We start from the raw sequence: 25,622 nt of genomic DNA on the forward strand, positions 1-25,622 counted from the left end.
GAGAAATCCTGGACTAAACTGAAGATAAATGGTAAAGCACCCTGTCATGACCATAATCACTGCAACAATCACATTGACTTATCACACTGGCTATTACTGTGACAATAGGTTCCTCCATTAATGAGAATTCTCTTCAAACAATGGGGTCCACTATGAACTGGGGTTGACATTATCCACGTCTATCTGAATTAGCATCTGAAGTACCAATATAAATGAAAAACATTTTATACTACAGCAAGCATTTTATGAACCAGCATCTATGGTACCAAGAGTGTATTGGTTGATCAAAAATGTCCACATAGTAAATGCGAAAGCACTCAAGTGTTAGAAGCCTAATGCTGGGGGTACACACCTATACTTCATTTACAGCATAAATCGAATAATACCACACCCTTGTCTTAAATGATACTGGCAGCGATCGTTTTCACCTTGCACTCAACTGACTGCTCAGATATCATGATAATCAAGGTATTTAGCTGTGGCTTCAGCGGAACCCACCTACTGAGTGGGTGCCCTGTTATACGATAGCAAAGGAAACTTCTTTAACCCCCAGTTTATGGGGTTACCATTGTCCATTTGACTGTCCTGTATCTGGGGTAGCTGTCTGCATCCCCATGGTGAGCACGAACTGCTGGACCTTCGCTGGGCTGAGGTAGCTATCCAGCTCCTCACTGGGGTCATTTACCCGCTCTGGAGTCATTGAGCCAAGGCAAGGGTCCGCACCATCCAGTTCTGTGTCTGACAATGGGACTGTCAGAGGATCACAGCTCTCAGTTACCTGTAGTTGTGGGACAGTGGGTACCCCCTGGTTCTCACTGGGTGGAGGGTGGACTTCAGGGGGTCTGTTGTTTCCTGGTTGGGAGGAAATGCCCTCCTCTTTATCCAAGGCGCTCTGTCTCTTCTTCTGGTGGTGATGATGTTCTTTGCGCCCGTCTTCCCCATCCGAAGAGCTGTCCGTCCCTCCCTCGTGCAGCTGTCTTTTCCCCCTTTGCTGGGAGGCTTTGGGGGCCTGGCCGGATTTTCTCTTCCTGTTTTTAACAGGTATCCACTCCTCTGCCTGCTCGATTACCTCCTCCTCCATTGCTTCCATCTGCCCAGCTAGAGCTAGGATCAGCTGCTGTGTCTCTCCGCTGGCTGCCGCCTCCTCTACTCCAGCTTGTTCTTCTTTCTGGGTGCCACCAGACTCTGTTTCCCTGCTGTCTAGGTGGACGTTACTGGTCTTTGGGGGTCCACGGCTTGCATTGCCACCTCCAGCCATCTGTGCGTAAGTGGGGACCCCCGTCTTGGGCAGGTCTTGCACATGTGGCCCGCCTCTCCGCACAGGTTGCAGCTCTTTTCTTCCTGACAGTCCTTAGTCAGGTGACCCTCCTGTTTGCAGTTCCTGCAGATGGTCACTTTGCAATCCGCCAGCACATGTCCCGACTTCCCGCAGGCTCGGCACACTTTCGGCTGCCCTGCATATGTCAGGTAGCCTCTGCTCCCTCCAATTGCGAAGCTCGAGGGTGGGTGGAGAATGTTCCCATTGTCATCGACCCTCAGAGTTACCCTGACCTGCCGCTTACTGGTCCAGATCCCAAAGGGGTCGATCACATCGGTGGCTTCTCCCTCAACTTGGACGTACCTTCCCAGGAAGGTCAGGACATCAGCCGCTGGAACATAGGGGTTGTACATATGGATTGTAACAACCCGACTCCTCTGTGCAGGAAGCACACACAATGGGGTTGCCGACAAGATGGAGAACAGCGGCTCCCCTTCCTTTTCCTCGAAGACCTTCAGGAGCTGTTCGCACTGCTTCACATTTCTGAAGGTCACATCAAAGTAGCCTGCCCCAGGGAAATCCTGCAGGAAGTACACGTCCGCTGCAGCGAACCCACAGCATCCTAGCAATAGCTTCTTAATAAACAGGATGCGATCCACCGGTGTACGACCCTCTACCTTCTTCACAGTCACCCGGACTGTGTTTCGAACTCCCTGCCCAGGGTTGCGGACAGCTGATGAGGTCATAGCTCTGAGATTGGCTGGTCCTCCTTATATGGAGAAAGTGAGGTCTGCAGATGCTGGAGATCAGAGATGGAAATGTGTTGCTGGAAAAGCGCAGCAGGTCAGGCAGCATCTAGGGAACAGTAGAATCGACGTTTCGGGCATTAGCCCTTCTTCAGGAATGAGGAAAGTTGGTCCAGCAGGCTAAGATAAAAGATAGGGAGGAGGGACTTGGGGGAGGGGCGTCGGAAATGTGATAGGTGGAAAGAGGTCAAGGTGAGGGTGATAGGTCAGACTGGGGTGGGGGCGGAGAGGTCGGGAAGAAGATTGCAGGTTAGGAAGGCAGTGCTGAATTTGATGGATTTGACTGAGACAGGCTGGGGGGAGGGGAAATGAGGAAACTGGTGAAATCCGAGTTCATCCCTTGTGGTTGGAGGGTTCCTAGGCGGAAGATGAGGCGTTCTTCCTCCAACCGTCGTTTCGCTGTGGTCTGACGATGGAGGAGTCCAAAGACCTGCATATCCTTGGTGGAGTGGGAGGGGGAATTGAAATGTTGAGCTACAGGGTGGTTGGGTTGGTTGGTCTGGGTGTCCCAGAGGTGTTCTCTGAAACGCTCCGCAAGTAGGCGGCCTGTCTCCCCAATATAGAGGAGGCCACATCGGGTGCAAAGGATGCAATAGATGATATGTGTGGAGGTACAGGTGAATCTGTGGCGGATATGGAAGTTTCCTTTGGGGCCTTGGAGAGAGGTGAGGGGGGAGGTGTGGGCGCAAGTCTTGCACCTCCTGCGGTTGCAGGGGAAGGTGCCGGGAGTGGAGGTTGGGTTGGTGGGGGGTGTGGATCTGACGAGGCAGTCACGGAGGGAGTGGTCTTTACGGAATGCTGATAGGGGAGGGGAGGGAAATATATCCTTGGTGGTGGGGTCCGTTTGGAGGTGGCGGAAATGACGGCGGATGATGCGCTGTACATGGAGGTTAGTGGGGTGGTAGGTGAGGACCAGTGGGGTTCTGTCCTGGTGGCGGTTGGAGGGGCGGAGTTCAAGGGCCGAGGATCGGGAAGTGGAAGAGATGCGGTGGAGGGCATCGTCGACCACGTCGGGGGGGAAATTGCGGCCCTTGAAGAAGGAGGCCATCTGGGATGTGCGTTTTTGGAACTGGTCCTCCTGGGAGCAGATGCGGCGGAGTCGAAGGAATTGGGAGAATGGGATGGCGTTTTTACAGGGGCCAGGATGGGAGGAGGTGTAGTCCAGGTAGCTGTGGGAGTCGGTTGGTTTGTAGTAGATGTCCGTGTTGATTCGGTCGCCTGAGATAGAAATAGAAAGGTCGAGGAAGGGGAGGGAGGAATCTGAGACTGTCCAGGTGAATTTGAGGTCGGGGTGGAAGGTGTTGGTGAAGTGGATGAACTGTTCAACCTCCTCGTGGGAGCACGAGGCGGCGCCGATACAGTCATCGATGTAGCGGAGGAAAAGGTGGGGGGTGGGGCCAGTGTAGTTGCGGAAGATGGATTGTTCCACATATCCTACGAAGAGGCAGGCATAGCTGGGGCCCATGCGGGTGCCCATGGCTACTCCTTTCGTTTGGAGGAAGTGGGAGGATTGGAAAGAGAAGTTGTTCAGGGTGAGGACCAGTTCAGTCAGTCGAAGGAGGGTGTCAGTGGAAGGGTACTGGTCGGTACGGCGGGAAAGAAAGAAGCGGAGGGCTTTGAGTCCTTCGTGATGGGGGATGGAGGTGTACAGGGACTGGATGTCCATGGTGAAAATAAGGCGTTGGGGACCGGGGAAGCGAAAATCATGGAGCAGGTGGAGGGCATGGGTGGTGTCCCGAACGTAGGTGGGGAGTTCTTGGACGAAGGGGGACAGGACGGTGTCAAGTTATGCGGAGATGAGTTCGGTGGGGCAGGAGCAGGCGGAGACAATGGGTCGGCCGGGGCAGTCAGGTTTGTGGATTTTGGGCAGGAGGTAGAAACGGGAGGTGCGGGGTTGTGGGACTATGAGGTTGGAGGCGGTGGATGGGAGATCCCCCGAGGTGATGAGGTCCTCCTTATATATCGTGGTATCTCCCCTGCCAGGTAAGTATCGTTGGGTACAGCAAGTACTTTGTTGCAAACAGTTCAAAGTGATATGCTGTTTGACAATTCACCAGTCTTTTAGACACATGGCCTATATAACTCACATCACACTAACAGGATGTGGATTTACTGTTGCCAAATTTGCATATAATACAAACATGGAAAAACAAGTTGTAAGAGGGATACAGTTTACAGAGATATTCACAAGTTAAGTAAATGGACAAAAAGTTGGCAAATGGAGGAAAATGTGAAATTGTTTATTTTGGAAAAGAAAACAGGAGAACAGAATATTACTTAAATGGCAAAAAATTGCAGGAAGCTGCAACACAAAAAGGAAGTTCTGGTGAATTAAACAAAGCTAGCACACAGGTGCAGTAGGTAACCAGGAAGGCCAGTAGAATGTTGGCCCTTATTTCAAGGAAACTGAAGTATCAGAGTAGACAAAAAATACTGCAAGCATACAAGATGCCGGTGAGACCACATCTGGAGTACGGTGAGCAGTTCTGGTCCCCTTATTTATAGTCATACAGCACGGAAACAGACCTTTGATTCAACCAGTCCGTGCCAAATATAATCCCAAACCAAACTAGTCCCATCTGCCTGCCCCTGCCCCATATAGCTTCAAACCTTTCCTATTGATAAACAGTATCAAATGTCTTTTAAATCATTGTAATTGTACCTGCATCCACCACTTCATCAGGGAGTTCATTTCACATGCAAACCACCCTCTAAAAAATTCACCCTCTTGTCCTTTTTAAAGCTCTTGTGTTATGGACCAGGCCAGACACCCTCAAATAATATAAGGAGGTAGCCTAGACCTAAATTTTTCTTATTTTAAACACAGTTGTGAAATAGATATTCCAGGTTTGATGCAGCTGGTCAAACCACTTGGCTTTAAGCAAAACAATTTATTTAAACACTACAGTTGAAACATGAACAAAATTTAGCCTAACTTAACTGTTGGAAAATTTAACTAATTAACTGCTCCAATACAGTAACATCCCTTGACAAACAGGTAAATTCAAAAACATTCTTACAGACAGGACAGGAGAGAATAACATCCAAAGAGATTTCAGAAGAAGGTCAGAGGAGTTCTTGACTGAGGCTTGCAACTTCCCCGGACTCATATATTGTGACTGTTACAGCCAAAGCAAACTAGAAAAACCTTAACTGGGAGAACTGGCCATATCCCTTCCATTGTTAAAACTAGCCTCTTTGGCAGCTCTACCATTATGACCTCTCTTCGGAGAGAAAAAACCCCAAGGACAAAATAACCTTTTTAAAAAGTGACAGCATTGTCGCACTGCTCTCGCGTTAAAAATGTAATTCCAGATTTTAGAGAAAAGCCAACGACCAACAACTCTATCTATATCTTTTATTATTTTATAAACTTCTATCAGGTCACCTTTCAATCTCCTACCCCCCCGTGAAAGATATCCCAGCCTTTCCTTATAACAAACCTTCCATACCTGACATGATGTCATTTCATTGAAGGCAGTTCAGAGGAGGCTCACTAGGATGATACACTGAAGGTTGGTCTGCAGGTACAAGCTCTTAGGAAGGCAAATGGAATTTTGTCCTTCATTGCTGAAGGGATTGAGTTTAAAAGCAGAGAGGTTACGTTGCAGTTGAACAAGGTGCTGGTGAGGCGCATTTTTGGTCTCCTTACTTGAGAAAGGATGCACTGGCACAGGAGGGGGTGCAGAAGAGGTTCACTGGATTGATTCCGGAGTTGAGAGGGTTGACTTGAGAGACTGAGTAGACTGGGATTAAATCCATTGGAATTCAGGAGATTTATATAAAAGTATGAAGGGAGTCAATAAGATAGAAGTAGAGAATATGTTCCCACTCGGCAGAAGTGGGTACTGGAGATTAGAGTCAAGATTAGAGTGGTGCTGGAAAAGCACAGCAGGTCAGGCAGCATCCAAGGAGCAGGAATGAAGCCTGACCTGATGACGAGCTTTTGCCCGAAACGTAAATTTTCCTGCTCTGCGGATGCTGTCTGACCTCCTGTGCTTTACGAGCATCACTCTAGTACGTTCCCACTGGCAGGTGAAGCTAGGACAAGACAGCAGAATATCAAGATTAGAGGTAGCAGATCTAGGACTGAATTGAGAATGAACTTCTTCTCCCAGAGGATTGTTGATCGATGGAGTTCCTTGCCCAGTGAAGTACTTCATAAATGTATTTACAGCGAAGGTAGTTTTTTTTGAACAATAAAGGAATTAAGGGACATGGTGAGAACGTGGACAAGTGGATCTGAGTCCATGAAAAGATCAGCCATGATCTTATTGAATGGAGGAGCAGGCTCAAAGGGCTGGACTGCCTACTCCTGCTCCTCGTTTTTATGTTCTTAGGATCCCTGGTATGGACGGATTGTCGTGAGCAAAAGGTTAAACAGATTGAGATCTACTCATTGGAATTCAGAACGATGAGAGGTGATTTCATTGAAACACACGGAATTCTTAAGGCATTTGATAAGGGAAATGCTGAAAGGATACTTCCTCTCAGGGGAGGGTCTAGGATCAGAGGGCATAGACTCTCAGAATGAAGGTTCATCTGGAGGGTTAGTAAGGTAAGTATTTTTTCTTATTTACTCAATCTCTCTTGGCAATTTAGAGCAGAGGGGATGGAGGCTAGGGCAGTTGCATGCTCCTCGAGCAGTATGAAGGAGGTAAGGGTCACCAATGGTATCCCTGCTGACTTCGCCTGCAAGAAGCACACCCAAGTCCAGCTCCTCACAGACTGCATTAGGGAACTGGAGCTGGATAAACTTTGGATCAGTCTGAAGGCTGGGGGAAGCGGGGTTGATAGACAGGAGTTATAGGGAGGCCATCACACCTAAGTGAAGGATAAAGGTAGCTGTGAAACTGTCAGGAAAGGGCAAGGCAATAGGCAGACAGTGCAGGGATCCCTTGTGATCATTCCAGCATACAATAAGTATGCTGGGAGGTTTAAACTAGTTTAGCAGGGGAGTAGGAACTGGAGCTACAGATCTGAGGATGGAGTAGCAAGCGAACAGCCAGATACAACTTGCAGAGAGTGAGAGAGGAAGGATAGACAGTTGATATGGCAAAGATGCAGTCAGTGTAATGGGTTGAAGTGTGTCTGTTTTAACACAAGTAGTATCAGGAATAAGAGTGATGAACTTAAAGAGTATAGATCAGTACTTGGAACTGTGATGTTGTGGCTATTACAGAGACATGGATATCACAGGGGCAGGAATGGTTGTTGGATGTTCCAGGGTTCAGATGTTTTAAAAGGAATGGGGGGGCTTGGGTAAAGAGGTGGGGGAGTAGCATTGGTCATGAAGGATGGTATCACAGCTGCAGAAAGGGAGGTTGTCAAGGAGGGTTTGTTTACAGAACCCATATGGGTGGAAATCAGAAACAGGAAAGGAACAGTCACTTCATTGGGAGTTTTCTACAGATCCCCCAATAGCAAAAGAGATACAGAGAAGCAGATTAGGAGACAGACTCTGGAAAGTGCAGAAGTAACAGGGTTGTTGCCATGGATGATTTCAACTTCCCTAAAATTGATTGGATCCTCCTTTGTTCAAGGAGTTTGGATGGAGCAGTTTTTGTCAGGTGCATCCAGGAAGGATTCCTGATGCAATATGTAGATAGGCCGATGAGAGGGGAGGCCATATTGGATTTGGTGCTTGGCAACAAACGAGATCAGGTGTCAGATCTATCTGTGGGAGAGCATTTTGGTAATAATGATCACAATTCTTATAGTCATGGAGAGGGGAATAGGAGCAGATGGTAAGGAAAGTATTAATTGGGGGAGGAGGAAGTACGCTGCTATTAGGCAGGAATGGGGTGCCTAAATTGAAACAGATGGTCTCAGGCAAATGCACAACAAATGTTTTTCTTGTTGATTTTTGTACTCCAGTACACACAGGAAAAAAAAGGCGACATGGTGGCACAGTGGTTAGCACTGCTGCCTCACAGTGCCAGCGACCTGGTTTCGATTCCCGCCTTGGGTGACTGTCTGTCTGTGTGGTGTTTGCACATGCTCCCCATGTTTGCGTGGGTTTCCTCCAACATTCCAAAAGATGTGCAGATCAGGTGAATTGGCCATGCTAAACTGTCCATAGTGTTAGGTGCATTAGTCGGGGTAAATGTAGGGACATAAGTCTTGGTGGGTTACTCTTCAGAAGGTTGGTGTGGACTTGTTGGGCCAAAAGGACTGTAGGGAATCTAAAAGAAATGTGGAGATTGTTTAGGGAGCACCTGCTGATAGTGCTCGATAGATTTGTCCTACTTCCTGAGACAAGGAAGGGATGGTAGGTTGAAGGAACCCTGGGTGACAAGGGATGTGGAACATTGGTGAAGAGGAAGAAGGAAGCTTACTGAAGATTGAGGAGGCAAGGATCAGACAGGGCTCTAGAGGGTTACAAGGTATCCAGAAAGGAACTCAAGAATAGACTTAGGAGAGCTAGAAGGAGGCATGAAAAAGCTTTAACGGATAGGATTAAGGAATACCCTCAGGCATTCTACACTTGCAAGGAACAAGAGGGTGGCTGGAGTGAAGGGAGGTCTGATCAGGGAAAGTGGAGGGAACTTGTGCCAGGAGTCAGAGGAGGTAGTGGAGGTCCTTAATGAATAGTTTACTTCAATACTCACTACTGAGACAGACCTTGACGTTTCTGAAGACAGCATGAAACAGGCTGATATGCATGAACAGGTTGATGTTAAGAAGGAGGATGCGCTGAAAATTTTGAAAACATAAGGATAGACAAGTCTCCTGGGTCAGACAGGATATAGCCAAGGTTACTACAGGAAGCAAGGGAAGAGATTGCTGCCCTTTGGCAATGATCTTTGCATCCTCACCTGTCCATTGGAGTAGTGCCAGGTGATTGGAGGGTGGCAAATGTTATCCCCTAGTTCAAGAAAGGGAACAGAGATAATACTGGGACCTGCCATGACAAAGCCCTCCATTTCTTCCTCTTATGTCATCCCAACCAGAACCCTTCCACTGACACCCTCATCTGCCTGGTCGAACTGGTCCTCACCTTAACAACTTCTCATTCTAATCCTCCCACTTCCTCCAAACCAAAGGGGCACCCACATGGGCCCCAGCTATGCCTGCCTCTTTGTCGGGTACATGGAATAATCTGCAGCTACAAAGAAATCATCCTCCACCATATGCTCTGTTACATCGATGACTGTATCAATGCTACCTCGTGCTTCCATGAGGGGGTTGAACAGTTTATCAACTTCACTTTCACACGGATCTCAAATTCACCTGGATCATCTTGGACACCTCCCTCCCATTCCTGTACCTCTCCATCTCTGGCAACCAACTAACCACGTACATGTACTAAAAACCCACGGACTCCCACAGCTACCTGGACTACACCTCCTCCCTTCGCACCTCCTGTAAAAATGCTTTATTCCCAATCTTTCAACTCATGTGGGCGGCACGGTGACACAGTGGTTAGCACTGCTGCCTCACAGCGCCAGAGACCCGGGTTCAATTCCCGCCTCAGGCGACTGACTGTGTGGAGTTTGCACGTTCTCCCCGTGTCTGCGTGGGTTTCCTCCGGGTGCTCCGGTTTCCTCCCACAGTCCAAAGATGTGCAGGGTCAGGTGAATTGGCCATACTAAATTGCCCATAGTGTTAGGTAAGGGGTAAAATGTAGGGGTATGGGTGGGTTTCGCTTCGGCGGGTCGGTGTGGACTTGTTGGGCCGAAGGGCCTGTTTCCACACTGTAATCTAATCTAATCTAATCTAATGTATTCCCAGGATGACCAATTCCACCATAGAAAATCCCAAATAGCCTCCTTCTTCGAAGACCGCAATTTCCCCTCCAAGTGGTCGACAATGCCCTTCAGTGCATCTCCTCCACTTCCCGCACCTCTGCCCTTAAACCCCACCCCTGTCAACACAACAAGGACCGAACCCCCCCTGGTTCTCACCTTCAACCCACCAACCTCAGTATACATCACATCATCCTCTGCCACTACAAAGACCCCACCATTAGGGATATATTTCTCTCCCTACCCCTATCAGCATTTCAGAGAAACCATTCACTCTGTCAGATCCATGCCCCCCACCAGCCTTCACCCCACTCTCAGCACCTTCCCCTGCCACTGCAGGGGCTGCAAAACCTGTGCTCACACCACCCCCTCACCTCCATTCAAGGCCCCAAATGATCCTTCCATACCAACATTGGGTGATACATGTATGGACTGAGCTGCCAGAGGAAGTGGTGGAGGCTGGTATAATTGCAACATTTAAAAGGCATTTGGGTGGGTATATGAATGGGAAGGATTTGGAGGGATATGCTGGCAGGTGGGACTAGACTGGGTTGGGATGTCTGGTCGGTATGGACTGATTGGACCGAAGGGTCTGTTTCCATGCTGTACATCTCTATGACTCTCTGACTCTAATGTTATCTGCCGTATCTACTTCGAGGAGACAGGAATTCAACTTGCGGATCATTTCAGAGAACATCTCCCAGACACATGCACCAACCAACTCCACCGCTCAGTGGCTGAACACTTCAACTCCCCCTCCCACTCCCCAAAGGACAGGCAGATCCTGGGCCTCCTCCATCGTCAAACTCTTATCACACGAGGCCTGGAAGAAGAAAGCCTCATCTTCCACCTTGAGACCCTGCAACCAAATGGGATTAACGTGGATTTCACCAGTTTCCTCATTTCCCCTTCATCCCACCTTATCCCAGTCCAAAGCCTCCAACTCGGCACCGCTCTCTTGACCTGTCCATTGACTTTCCCATCTATCTGCTTCACCCTCCTCTCCGACCTATCACCTTCCCACCCATCTTCATCTACCCATGGCATTCTCAGCTACCTTCCCCCTAGCCCCCCACCTCAATTTAGCTCTCAGCCAACCCCGGTCCACAAGCCTCATTCCTGATGAAGGTCTTATGTCCAAAACATTGATTCTCCTGCTCCTCGGATGCTGCCTGTCCTGCTGTGCATTTCCAGCACCACAGTCGCAACTCTGATCCTGGGAATTACAGACTGGTCAGTCTTACGTCAGTGGTGGACAAAGTATTGGACAGAATTCAGAGAGACAGGATTTGTGATTACTTGGAAAACCATAGTTTGATTAGAGATAGTCAGCATTGCTTTGAGTGGTGCAGGTCATGCTCACAAATCTTATTGGATTCTTTGAGGATGTGACAAAATACTGAAGGTAGAGCAGTGGATTTGGTACATAGGGATTTTAGCAAGGTGTTTGATAAGCTTCCCCTCATTCAGAAAGTAAGGAGGCATAGGATACAGGGAGATCTGGCTGTCTGGATTCAGAATTGGCTGGCCCATAGAAGACAGAGGATGATGGGAAATGGAAAGTATTCAGCCTGGAGCTTGCTGACCAATGGTGTTCTGCAGGGATCGGTTCTGGGATCTCTGCACTTTATGATTTTTATAAATGACTTGCATGACGAAGTGGAAGGATGAGTTATTAGTTTGCCAATAACACAAAGGTTGGAGGACTTGTGAATAGTTTGGAGGGCTGTTGTAGATTGACAAGAGGCATAGATAGACAGAGACTTTTTCCTATGACAAAAATGTCTATCATGGGAGAGCATATTTTAAGGCAACTGGAGAACCATTTAGGGAAGATGTTAGAGTTAGGTTCTTTACAGAGTGGTGGGCACATGCCAGTAGTGGTAGTAGAGTTAGATACATTAGGGTCATTTAAGCAACTCAGATAGGCACATGGAAGCTAGTACAATGAAGGGTATGTAGTTTGGTCTGACCTTACAGAAGGATAGAAGACCAGCACAACATCGAGGGCCGAAGGGCCTGTACTGTTGTATGTTCTACAGTTCCAGACAGATATCCCAAATTATTAAGATGAGCCCACTCCCTACTTTATTCACCTGCCCCCTTCTTTGGTTGCAAGATTAATTTAGAAAACCATCCACTAAGGTAGCAATCCCTCCTCCCAGACTAAAATGATTTCAAGTTTTAAAAAGGTCCAATTTAGCCAAGCAAACAAACGTATGAGTTTATGATTTATTAAATGAAATAAATCAGCCCAAAATATATATGGATCAATCTCTGTGGTTCAAAAGTCATAGCTTATAGCCACCGAAGGAAAAATAAACTGGTTTTATTTAGGATTAAAAATTGTTTTGTTTTTTGCAGAGAAAATAGCCCCTGAACTTGCACTGGTCTGATGGCTCCTGACTAGTTTGCTTACAGGACCAAGCTGTACAGTTACCTAGGAATCGATCATAATCGTTCGCATGCAGATGGCTTTTGTCAATAATTGGTCACTAGTCCATGCCAGTTAATCTCCATTTGCACATAGTCCTTTGCTTCAGCTCATCGGCAAACTACACAACTACTGCCTCAACAAACAGCTATATAACCTAGATTGGCCAGGGGGTGGGATCCTGATAAATATTTCAGAGGGCAGAGAAGCTTAGATGGAATTCAAAGTTAAAATGCTAGTAACTGAGTCTGCCAAGCAGATGAAATGTATGCTAGATAAGAAAGAGTTATAACTAAGGTGTTGCCTGGAGGGAAGATCCTACAAGGAAAGGCTGAGGGACTTGAGGCTGTTTTCATTAGAGAGAAGAAGATTCACAGGCGACTTAATTGAGACATATCAGATAATCAGAGGGTTAGATAGGATGGACAGTAAGACCCTTTTTCCTCGGATGGTTATGGCTACCACGAGGGGACATAGCTTTAAATTGAGGGGTGATAGACATAGGACAAATGTCAGAGGTAGTTTCTTTACTCAGAGAGTAGTAGGGGTGTAGGACGGCCTGCCTACAACAGTATAGACTCACCAACTTTAAGGGCATTTAAATGGTCATTGGTTAGACATATGGATGAAAATGGAATAGTGTAGGTTAGATGGGCTTCAGATTGGTTTCACTGGTGGGTGCAACATCGAGGGCCGAAGGGCCTGTACTGAGCTGTAATGTTCTATGTTCTATAAACAGCACTTACAATGAATGCCAAGTTATTTGCTTTCCAAAATATGCAGCAATCCTTCAACGATCCCATTTCACTCCACAATCAAAACTACAGAAAAGACACAAGTCAGGATTCTTGGCTTTTGCAGGTTGATAGAAATTTTTGATGTTACTTCATCGGCAGCTTTCAAAGCAAAAGTGCCTTTCCTATTTTTTTCCTTCTGGCCAGCTTGCTAGCTATTTTACTTCAAGGAACGTTCTATTCATTTTGCTAACAATGCAGGAGCAACTAATTATGGTTTATTGATTGTGAATTTTATAGCACCTCAACCATGATCACCTCTGCTCACGACCACTATCGCACTCAGACCAAAGGTAAAACTAGTTTATAATTCTTTTGTACATTACTGGAAGGATGTTAAAAATGCCTGAAAGAGATGGCTTTCCACTGGAAAAGGGGGAGATATAATTAACCCCTTTATCTTTTCATGTTAGATATCTCTATTTGAAGTGCCCATGATACTCTGCAGGTGCAACATTCCATGGATTCCACATAGAAATGCCACAAACAACGCTGAATGTATCTCCACAGTAGTTTCTAACAAGAACAACAACTTGGAATCAAGAGTGAGAAGTATGTCCATAGTACTTCAAGGATCTGATCCTACTCTGATCTACTGTGCCTGCTTCAATTTTAAAACAGAGACAATCATTCTCAGATTCATTTCCCAGGGCAATCCCTTGACCAGAATCAACCTGCCTAGATTAATTAGCACATAACTGACACTCAACTGCCAAGTTATTATCTAAGTGATGCATTCTACACAGTAACAACTCTTCCAAACACAATCTATTTGCTCAGCAATCAATGATGGTTGTGGTTGTTGGAGATTAGTCATCCCAGGTCTAGGACATCTCTGTAGGAGTTCCTCAGGGTAGTGTCCTAGGCCCAAACACCTTCAGCTGCTTCATCAATGACCTTCCCTCCATTATAACAAGGTCAGAAGGGGGGACATTCACCAATGATCACACCATGTTCAGTGCCATTTGCAACTCCTCAGATACTCACGAGTCTACATTCAAATGCAAAAAGATCTGGACAATATCTAGGCTTGGGCTGACAACTGTAAGTAACATTCGTGCCACAGAAATGCCAGGCAATTACCATCTCCAATAAGAGACATTCAATGGGATTACCATCATTGATTTCCACACCCCCTATACCTGCCACCTCTCCAAGAGGTTACCTGGGGTTACCAAGAAACTCAACTAAACTCATCACATAGACACAATGGCAACAAGAGCAGATTAGAGGCTCAGAATACGGTCACATGTAACTCTCCTCTTGACTCCTCAAGTCTGCCCTTTGTCTACAATTGCCCAAGTCAGCCCACTTTCTGATTAGATCAGATCCCCTACAGTGTGGAAACAGGCCCTTCGGTCCAACAAGTCCACACCGACCCTCCGAAGAGCAACCCACCCAGACCCATTCCTCTACATTTACCCCTTCACCTAACACTATGGGTAATTTAGCATGGCCAATTCACCTAACCTGCACATTTTTTTTGGACTGTGGGAGGAAACCAGAGCACCCGGAGGAAACCCACACAGACACAGGGAGAATATGCAAACTCTACACAGACAGTCGCCCAAGGCTGGAATCGAACCTGGGTCCCTAGTGCTGTGAGGCAGCAGTGCTAATCACTGAGCTACTATGCCTCCCCTTGCCTGAATGCGTGCAGCTCCAACCCTACTTCAGAAGCGTAACACTATCCAGGACAAACAGCCTGATTGATTTGCCAAACAACCACTCCGTCCACCACCGATGCTCTACAGAAGCAATGTGTACTATCTACAAGATGCACTGCAAAAATTCATATGAGATTCTTAGACAGCAACTTCCAAACCCATGACCACTTTGATCTAAAAGAGGAAAGGCAGCAGATACTTGAGAACACCATTACCTGCAAGTTCCTCTCCAAGCCACTCACCACCCTGAATTGGAAATATATCACTATTCCTTCACTGTTGCTGTGTAAAATTCCTGGAATTGCCTCCTTGAGGGCACTGTGTCCACCTTCAGCATAGGGACAGCCGCAATTCAAAAATGGAAACTCACCACCACTTTCTCAAGGGCAACTTGGAACAGGCAATAATGCTGGCCAGCCAGCAGTACCCACATCCCACAAACCTTCACCCTGTTTAAAAAACACCCTGTTCTCAATACAGTACAAGTGCTTTCTCTTACACATTTCAGGACAATTTGCAAGATGAAAAGTTTTGACAAAGTGTCATTTTTTAGCAACATAAGTTCTATATTAGAAATATTTACCAGATTAAACCTCAAGAAAAAAGAATCATGGATACAGTCTTTCAAAATGATTAGCAAGTAAAAAGTAATCCAAATTTGGCAACTACACATTATAATGTTATATTCTCATTGAAGTAAAAATAAAACTAATTCACATTCAGTTAATGACTGCTTATCATGCCTCCCCCTCCAACTCCCCCATAATCAAACCCTTTAAAAGGGAAGCAGGCAAGTGAGACTGTATCAGGATTTTAAAAATCTTTATGCCCTTAATATATCATCTAAAATAGATATTTAGATTTGTATCCCTTAAATTAAGTCATGAAAATAAATGGTGTTCACTGATAAATCTGAAATAATTTCAAAATCATATTGCTGAATTTGGAATATTCATTAGTTAGAAACTTTGCACACACCTGAGATAATTCCACCTCTCCAATCCTGAAAATCTCTTCTGTTTGAATAGCAGACATTAGCTGTGACACCGTACAAGGAACTATTTGCTGGGCCCGTGACCTCTGATAGAAGAATGAACAACAATGTTAATTCAGCAGATCTCAAATATGTTTACAGAAACAGAGAACTGGTTCAATCATAAAAGTATAAAATGTATAGACTATGTCTCTGCCCATGAAGTAATTACTCTAAATGTAGGGACATAAGTCTTGGTGGGTTACTCTTCAGAAGGTTGGTGTGGACTTGTTGGGCCAAAAGGACTGCAGGGAATCTAAAAGAAATGTGGAGATTGTTTAGGGAGCACCTGCTGATAGTGCTCGATAGATTTGTCCTATTTCCTGAGACAAGGAAGGGATGGTAGGTTGAAGGAACCCTGGGTATTAAACTGCATTTTAATTACTGTTTCATCTTTTATTACAATGTTGGATTGATCAGAAGGTGGTTCTAAGCTTTTAATTATGATATTAAAGGGCTTTGCAATAAATGGCAACGCAAAATGGAACAACAGGAACGTGGCCATATCCTGTCCAAATTGCATTCATTTGCCACTTAATCATGTTTAGAGTTGAAAAGTGTGATGCTGGAAAAGCACAGCTTGTCAGGCAGCATTTCGATTCTGATCTCTAACATCTGCAGTCCTCACTTTCTCCTACTTAATCATGATTAGTGAGCATTTTGATTGCTGAGTTGTATTACAGAATAATGTTTACTCTGAGGGCATTATAACTCTGATATTGCAACAGGTCAGAGTAGCCAAATGGTGCAAAATAAATTAACATTTTTACTGATTGACTTCTGCAAACCCAATAAACAAAACTTAAAACTGTGACAATAATGCTGGTATCACCCTGTTTAGCTTTCAGAATTTTTTTCCATTTAAATAATTTGAAGCAAAGTTTTAAATTTCAAAGCGTAAAAGTATACTATAAATTTGTAGCATTTTTCTGCAAATTTACCACTGGTAATTTAAACAAGACCAATACCAATTTTTATGTTCTGGGTAAAAGAATATGCACTTGACACCCAATTTTATATTGCATCCCACAAGCAGAACCATAGTGCGAAGTGGCACAGAAAATGAAGTAGTCCAATCTGAAACTCAGATCCTAAATAGAAGCAAGGGAAACTACAAAGGTATGAGGGGTGAATTAGCTACAATAGATTGAGTAGTTTTGAGTAAAAAGGCACAATAGTAATAGGCAATTGCTAATATGCAAGGAAAAAATGCATAAGTTATGACAATCCTTTAATGTAAAAGGACATAATAGGAAAATCAGGCCAACCACGACCAACAAAATAAATTAAAGATAGCATTAGATTCAAAGAGGAGTCATAAAAAGTTGTTTGAGAAAGTAGCAAGCCTGAGGACTGAGAGCAGGCTAGAATTCAGCAAAGGAAAATCAAGAGGTTAATCAAGTGGGGACAAATAGAGCACAAGAGTAAATGTTCAACTAACATAAAAGCAGACTATGCTTTTATAAAGTAGGTTCTTTCAAAAAGATACATAGGCACCATATAGACAGAATAAAAAAGAAAATGGCAAAACAATAACAGAATTATGTCGGTTGGATCTTAACAGAAGACAAGAAAAAAAAACTTTCCAGAGATGTTAGGGCTAGTGGGGAGGAAGAATTGTAAGAAACTACTATTGGCATAAAAAAATTTGGAATTAATTGAATTCAAAATTGATATCAGAGGGCCTGATAATGTACATCCCAGGGTACCAAATGAGGTGGCCATGGAAATAGCAGGTCTTCCAAAATTCAATAGATTCTGGAACAGTCCTAACAGATTGAAGAGTGGCAGATGTAGCCTCATTATTTTAAAGAGGAGGAAGGGCAAAACCAGGAATAACAGACAGGTTAGCCTATCAGTCGTAGGGAAAATGCTGGCATCCATCATAAAGAATGAAGAACGAAAAATACCAACAAGATTACACAAAGTCAAAACAGTTATCTAATACCCTGTAAGTAATCTAATCTAATCTAAAAGGAGGGAGATCCAGTGGATGAGGTGGATTTGATTTTCAGATAACTTTTGAGAACGTCATGTGAGAAGTGATTCAGTAAACTGCTTCATTGGAGTTTTAAAATAAAAAAAAGGGGCAGGGGACAGGGAAAGGAGCAGGAGTTAGTAGAGTCAAAGATGTACAGCATGGACACAGTCCCTTTGGTCCAACTCATCCATGCTTACCAGATATCCTAACTTAATCAAGTCCCATCTGGCAGCACTTGGCCCATACCCCTCTAAACCCTTCCTTTTCATAGACCCATCCAGATGCCTTTTAAATGTTATAACTGTACCAACCTCCACCACTTCCTCTGGAAGGTCATTCCATAGACACACTACCCACTGCGTGAAAATGTTGCCCCTTAGGTCCTTTTTAAATTTCCCTCCCTCCCCTGAAACTGATGCCCTCTAGACCTGGACTCCCCCATCCCAGGGAAAAGATCTTGTCTATTTCCCCTACCCATGTCCCTGAGGATTTTATAAATCTCTATAATATCACCCTTCAGCTTCCAACATTCCAGAGAAAACAGTCGCAGTCTATTCAGCCTCTCTCTATAGCTCAAGTCCTCAATCCTGGAAACAAAATTCTGACTGGTCCAGACAGACTGAATGCAGAGATGTTGGTTCCCTAGATGGGGGTTTCGTAACAGGATATTACAGTCTCAGGATACAGGGTGACCATTTCCAACTGATATCAGGAGACATTTCTTCACCCAAGTGGCAGTGCCCTGCAGAATTCTTTCAGAAGGCTGTGGAGATTTGGTCGCTGGAAGTATTTAAGAAATAAACAGATTTCTAGAGGCTAAAAGGTGTTAAGGGGTATACAAAGAAAGCAAGAGTACTGGACTAAGGGTTTAGTCATGATCATTGAATGATAGACAGTACTCAACAGGTCAAATGGTCTACTCCTGCTCTCATTTTCTATCTTTTAAATACTGTACTTACCGTTTTTCTGTCACTTTGGCTGCCTCCAGCTGGTGAGCCAAACCCACCAGGTGACTGCAAGTAGCCCTCACCTCCGGCACCAGTATCTCCAAAACCTCCATAACCTCCACTAAAAGTACCTAGAAAATAGTATTGGAGGTCAGTTCCAGCATCAAAACAAAGCTACATTTACAACTTCATAAACTACAGTTTTCATCCATTTCTAATGAGTATTTCAGAGAAAGCGATGACTGTAGACGCTGGAGAGTCAGAGTTGATAACATAACACCAGGTTATAATCCAACAGGTTTAATTGGAAGCACTAGCTTTCAGAGCACCACTCCATCACAACCATCTGATGAAGGAGCGTCGCTCCGAAAACTAGTGCTTCCAATTAAACCTGTTGGACTATAACCTGGTGTTGAGAGATTTTTAACTTTGTACACCCCAGTCCAACACTGGCATTTCCAAATCTTGATAACACATGGCATCAAAGAAGGGGTATGTCTGAAACGTCAACTCTCTTGCTTATCAGATGCTGTCTGACCTGATGTACTTTTTCCAGTGCCACATTTTAACAATTTTAAATAGTATTTCCCATTCTGCTCAGATGGTCCAAACACTCCCTGGCCTCCTCACACCATCTAATATCTCTGCTACCCTCAGATATCTGAACTCACCTAATTCTTGCCTCTTAAGTATTTGAATTACTCCCTCACTGATGGCTGACCTTTCAGCCACTGACTCTTAAGTGTTGAAATTTCCTCCCTTAAACTCTTGACCTCCTCCTTCTACCTTAAAGGTGTGGCCAATCTGGCAGCACTAGTGGAGCGAGAAAAGTTAACATTTCAGTGCCTTAGTCATTCATGAGAAGTCCATTCCCCAAAGGGCTACCCATGCTGACATGAGACAGAAAATACCACAGGCAAAAAAATTCCGATCACACATTCAGTTACATAATATTATATATTTTACAACATATTACTTCTAAAATTACATTTATTTTTCCTAACAAAAGAACAGGTCAGTTAAGGAATGAATATTACAGCTAGAGTATTTATAAACATAGCAAGGCCTCAATACCATATTCTACTCTCCCTGCCCATCTGTATACCCTGACACACTTGCTCCCCTCCGGCTTCATAAACTTTCTTCCTCCCCTCCACAAAATACACTTTCAGTTTATTTCAATCCGTTAAAGCCGCGGAATAGAGTGGAGATTGGAAACGCATGAGAACTGGAGAGCGAGCAGCTGCAGGCAAGCCTTCATCTTCCGAGAGCCCGGCCTGCAGAACCGTTCTTGCAAGCCGCGGCTTTTCCCTGGCCACCTCCTGCACGGAAAAGTGAGGGCACAAATGGACAAACTCTCAGCCACCGTCTCACCCGGATTATTCCACATCGTCCCTTCCCGTGACCGTTTAATGGACGAAAGCCCGTTCGGAACCGACAAAGCGCGCCAAACAGGTCACGTGCAGCAGCCGACCACTCACAGGCCTCGAAATTCAAATTCCTCGCCCAACAGTTGCCAGGGAGTCCCACCCCCTTCTTCACCTGACCCGTGATTGGTTTGTAGTGGTGAAGGTCTGACGGCCACTGCCATTTTTATTACTGGCACAGCTCTTGCTCAGTTCCTACTTCTTTTCCGTGAGTGTCGTCTGAAGTATAAGTTCATACTTTATGGCACATATGGCGAAAGTGAGGACTGCAGATGCTGCAGATCAGAATCGTGAGTGTGGTGTTGGAAAAGCACAGCAGATCAGGCAGCATCCGAAGAGCAGGAGTACCAACATTTCAGGCCAAAGCCCTTCATCAGGATGCACAGAGTGTGCTGAACAATTTAAAAATTTGGTTAACACAAATAGCTGGTGCCCTGATGCAATGGTACAAAAACAAATTCAAATTTGGCCAATCAGTTTGAATTATGCCCCAGAGACCAAAATCCAATCAAAGTTGAATTTTACTGTGTGGGAAGACATCAAACCAACAAAATTATCTGATGTTTTGGGGTATAAAACTGAACATTTTGAACAGTTGGGGGGAGAACAGCAAAAAGCACCTACAAGTAAAGATTGCCAGCAAAGTAGCTCTCTGAAAGGAACCTGTCCATAAGAAATTTGTGCAGCAGAAGACCAAAACTGAGCTAGAGAAACCTACAGAGAAAGTATGACATCTGAAAACAATAACTAGGTTTGAAAGTGATTTGCTGTAAATTTAAGAGGGAATTTATCGGACCAGTATTGTAGAGTAGAAGGTAAAAGATAGGTTTAGGAGAAAGGAGTTGAAAATAATGGTTCGAATATTCCCTTTTGGACTTAAAAAATTGTTAGTTTCTTTAGTGAAATCTGAGATAGTTCTTTGCCTCTTGAAATTTAACAGGTTACGGCGCTAGGTGAACTTCGTGTGTGAGCTCTCTGTGTGTCGGGTTTAAGATAGCAGAAGAGTTTACCCTGTGTTGTAACACAGAGTACTGACAAAGTAATTATTAAAATCTTTTGTGTGCACAAACCAAAAGCAAATGCTACTAGTTGAAAATCCAAATTTCAAAGTAAATGACATTAAAGATGTATTTTATACACTATACATCACAACATATGCACTGAGAGGCCAAGCTTCAAGCTAGCATTGATTCATTAATGGGGGTGTATGAAAAATGGACCTTATTTGGAAGGGAAAAGATCCACTATCAATCTGCTCCCAATGCACAATATCACCTTTATTGACTATCACAATCCACACAGCATTGAAAGGTTAGGGCCTCTCAAAATGCCACAACTCCAATTTGGGTGGACTTAGCCTTGAGATTCCCTTCAATTGGTGAGGATATTGTATTTCTTCAGGGAGGTTTGAGGTCGTCCTTAGAGTGTTTCCTCCTGGTATCATCTTCGTGGTAATGCTTGGTGTAGACAGCTTTTTAATTTCTAAAGGAAAGATATGATGTTAAACAGTTTGCTTAGTTTCTTCCTTCCGGCTCCCACTTGTGCATTAAATAATTTTTTAAAAATCTCTCATTAATACCAGAAGGATGCCAAAACGCAAATATGTACATTTTAGTAATTCATTCACGAAAAGGCTGCCCAGATGGGTGAAAATCTGACAAAATTAACCAGAAGTCAAACCCCATAATACGCTGTCATTAGGCCATCACTCAACAACCCAAATCTTAAAGGATCATTTTTCAGACTGCATCTTATTGGAACACAGAATGCTTTAACAACAGTTGGTAACGAGGCAGAGTTAAACACATTTTAATGGAATTGGATCAATAGCTGAAGACCACAAACATAGAGGGATGCATGGAATTAGGACTGACAGACTCAACCCTCTTCTGTGGTGTAATTCTGTTATGATTCTTTGATTCACCTACATAGCATTTTGAACATCAACTATCCTTCAGCCCCTCTAAATGTGGAAAATGTATTATCACTTTCAGATAATGTAAATCATGGATGCTGCAATGTTACTTCCATTAGGAAAGAGACTCGAAACACAACCTCAATTACGTTTAGAATCCTTCTAATTAAAGCAAATTACACAAAGTTCATCTTAACAACAAAGTCCAATACACAGTGGAGAAGGTTGTGGTATATCCTGCAGAGGTCATATAGATCTAGCTCATCCCCAGGATGGTCAAGCTGCAGCCTCCATTGCTGTGTTGGGAATGGCAAGATTACTAACAGTGAGCACAGAGTTTAAAGATCAGCAAACACCAACCAACAACTTTCTATTCCAGGTATTGTTTTCCATTAAACGAAAATAGAAAGATCACCATCTTCAAATTTCCATCCAAATCACATCCCATCCTGGCTGGGAATATGCTGCCCTATCTTCAGTTGCTGCATGGATGATCCCTGCACACTGTGGAAATACCTTCAATGCTGCATTTCAAGGTGTTGCATACCACCATCTCCTAAAGGACATCTAGGGATGGGGAATAAATGCTGACCTTGCCAGTGATGTCCACATCCTGTGAATGAGAATAAAAATGCATGTAGTTCCTCAGAGAAGCATTAAAGCACATAAAGTTATGTTGTGTCAATAAAGGGACATAGGAAAAGTGACCAAAGAGCTGAATTTTAAGGAGCCTCTTAAAGGAACAATAGAGAAACAATACAGACCAGAGGAGGCAGTTTGTGCTCCATTCTCAGCTCACAGCTCATTGCCCTCTTCCAAATTATCTCAGCAGTCCGACATGAGAGGGTAAGATTCCCACTCCTGCTCATTATCCAATGATCCAACTGGAAGCTGCACACTTTATTCATTTAGACTTGTAAAGTTTGCAGTCCATGTGGTATAGGCAGACTCTCAATGCTGTTAGATGGGAACTTCAAGGATTTTGGCCCAGTGACGCTGAAAAAACAAAGATGTGGTTGTGAGTGGGATTGGTATGTAGCTTAGAGGACTTGCAGTTCTTGATATTCCATTGGTAAAATTTTCCATTCCCTTGAGTGGCATGGGAAATAACAAGAAATGGAGGGAAATGTGGTGAAAATTAAAAAAGAAAAAACTTAATGCCAAGTAAAACAATTTCAAATTTCCAATAAGGTTTGAATGGTGATTTCAGAATCTTGCTAAAAAAATGGCAACAATCGAAGTTCAACGCATGAATGTCTCATTTCTATGCAGCTTCCAATTCACCTCTTCCTCATGGCAAGGTGGCTAAGCTCATTGACTAGCATTGCTGCCTCACAGCACTAGGGACCCCGGTTTGATCCAGTCTTGGGTGACTGTCTGTGTGGAGTGTGCAAGTTCTCCCTGTGTATGCGTGGGTTTCCTCCAGGTGCTCTGGTGTCTTCCTACAGTTCAAAGAGGTGCAGGTTAGGTGGATTGGCCATGCTAAATTGCCAATAGTGTCCAGGATTGTGCAGGCTAAGTAGATTACCCTGAGAAATGCAGGGTTATGGGTTGGGTCTGGGAGGGATGCTCTTTGAAGGGTTGGTATGGACTCAATGGGCCAAATGACCTGCTCCTACACTGTAGGGATTGTATGAATATGTCACCATTTAAATAATAGTCCAATTCTCCTCTCCTTCCCAATTCCAGTAACCTGGCTGCAGGAGCAACATAACATTTGTTTCTCAGATAATTCTGACTTCATTACAACATCACTCCATGGTCCACATACACCATCCTCTTTCACCCTTTGTCCAAGCATCACCAGTCTCATCATGTCACCATGCCTGCTGTTAAACTAATTCACACATCACTTCAGTCTTTCACGGCGTCCCTTTGGAGCTGACAAACACCTACAACTGGCCTGCTTCTGCTAGCTCCATTTATGCAGAGGGACCTACATGCAAAGCATCATTTTATCACTTTTAGCTTTGTTTCTTAGTATTCACTTACTTTACATTTACTTTGGGGCTGCCAGTCTCTGGCCCTTGCATTTGGTTTTAGCAGGAGAGGCAGAAAGCTTGTCACAGATCAGAGCACTAAACTGTCAAGGGGGTGGACATTTTCCTGTATAGCACCATGGTATATCAATGTCACACTTACACTTATGTGCTAGCTGCTTACATTGCAAGAATGCATTGCATGCATGACAACCAAATGGCCATGTCTGAAAATCAAAGTCAACGTTCTTAGTGGGATGAAGGGAAGTTCTGGCTAATCAGGGACCACAGTTAGTCAAGGATATCATCTGATTCCAGTCAAAGGGCTGGTCCTGGTTAGCCAAGTGATTTATCCTCACAGAGATCCATGCATTTGAAATCTCTATATGGGACCACACTCATTCCCCCAGTTCAAATGCAGAGTTTCAAGGAGGTTATTCAGGATACTGTGGAGACATCACTATGGTGGGGGTTTTGAGGTGCAGACGGAGGTAAGTAGGCTAGTTATTGGTCATTTCCATGACCTGAATGAATCAAATTCACAGAACACCAACTTCTCATCAAATCTTGTGTTTTTGTAATGAGCATTTCTATTTGGCAATTAAGCTTCTGAAAATATAAGGGTCCATATTTTTGGTATGTGCACATTTTATCTGATCTTGGCTGATATATATTTCAAGCTGTGTGCTTTTCTTGTACCACATGAACTTCTTGACTTCTTTTTTATTTCTTCACAGGACACTTCAAGCTTTTTCCCGATGGATACCCTTACACATCAGTCGAGGAAATCATTAAATCATTAGAAACTGAAAATCAGAATTCAGAATTGATCACCTTTCAGTCCTTTAGAGATATCATCACAAATGATTTTGTCATTGGAAAGGGAGACCCCATAACAATCACATCAACTGAGTTTTGTGAGGGACAGGAATATATAAATTGTATTGTGGATGGTCATTCTGAGCAGATCCATGTTACACTACCTTTTGCTTTGAAAGGGGAGTTTTATGAATGTGAAGACAACAAGGTGTAGACTATTAAGGACATTATTGAATCAAAACGTCTGACAAAAAGAAGAGTGAGGCTTGCTGACATGAAGGATGCCTGCATGCCAAGGCATTTTCAGGGAGCATTAGTGCTGTCACTTGTATATGAAGTTCAAGCAGTTGTGCACTGTCAGTGACCATTTTAGCAAAGGTTTTCATTATTATCTGACTCCATCCATGACAAAAGCACTATCCAAATGCATTATCTGAACCCTCAGTACGGGAGAAACAGTATATTATAAAAGTGAGTGTGACAACACTGGATATAGTTTCCATTAGGTATTTCACTTAACATGTCTGTGAGCCCCTCTGTCCAAATTATAATGCAGTTAGTATGGACTGGGTTTGTCAAGAGGAGATTTCTGCCTTTTCTGCGATAAATGTCAATACAGAAACTTCAAATATTTCACTCAAGCTTGTCTCATCAGCTCTTTCAGAGATAAAGCGTGAAAATCATTGGTCAAAATGCAGTTGGAATATTGGGGTCACATTAGCTTGAGACAACAATGAATGGCACTTGTGCATTTCTCCTAGTTTTCATTTTCAGTTATTTCAATGCAAAATTGAAAGAAATGTGTTTCGGATGG

The 25,622-nt window shown here is 44.1% G+C and overlaps 1 protein-coding gene across 1 annotated transcript in view; it reads right to left on the reverse strand.

Moving 5' to 3' along the window:
* Positions 1-25,622, reverse strand: part of LOC122563521 (uncharacterized) — a 100,968-nt gene that overhangs the window by 2,242 nt on the left and 73,104 nt on the right. Inside the window, exons 9-10 of the mRNA XM_087976972.1 lie at positions 18,681-18,842; positions 15,686-15,787 (exon numbers count right to left, since the gene is read on the reverse strand). Of these exons, the coding sequence (XP_087833098.1) occupies positions 15,686-15,787; positions 18,681-18,842 (264 nt within the window). The remainder of the gene's footprint in view (positions 1-15,685; positions 15,788-18,680; positions 18,843-25,622) is intronic.

Source organism: Chiloscyllium plagiosum, unplaced genomic scaffold, assembly GCF_037043375.1.
Source record: "Chiloscyllium plagiosum isolate Xiang-an unplaced genomic scaffold, Cpla_swu_hap1 HiC_scaffold_30, whole genome shotgun sequence".
NCBI classification, from domain to species: domain Eukaryota; kingdom Metazoa; phylum Chordata; class Chondrichthyes; order Orectolobiformes; family Hemiscylliidae; genus Chiloscyllium; species Chiloscyllium plagiosum.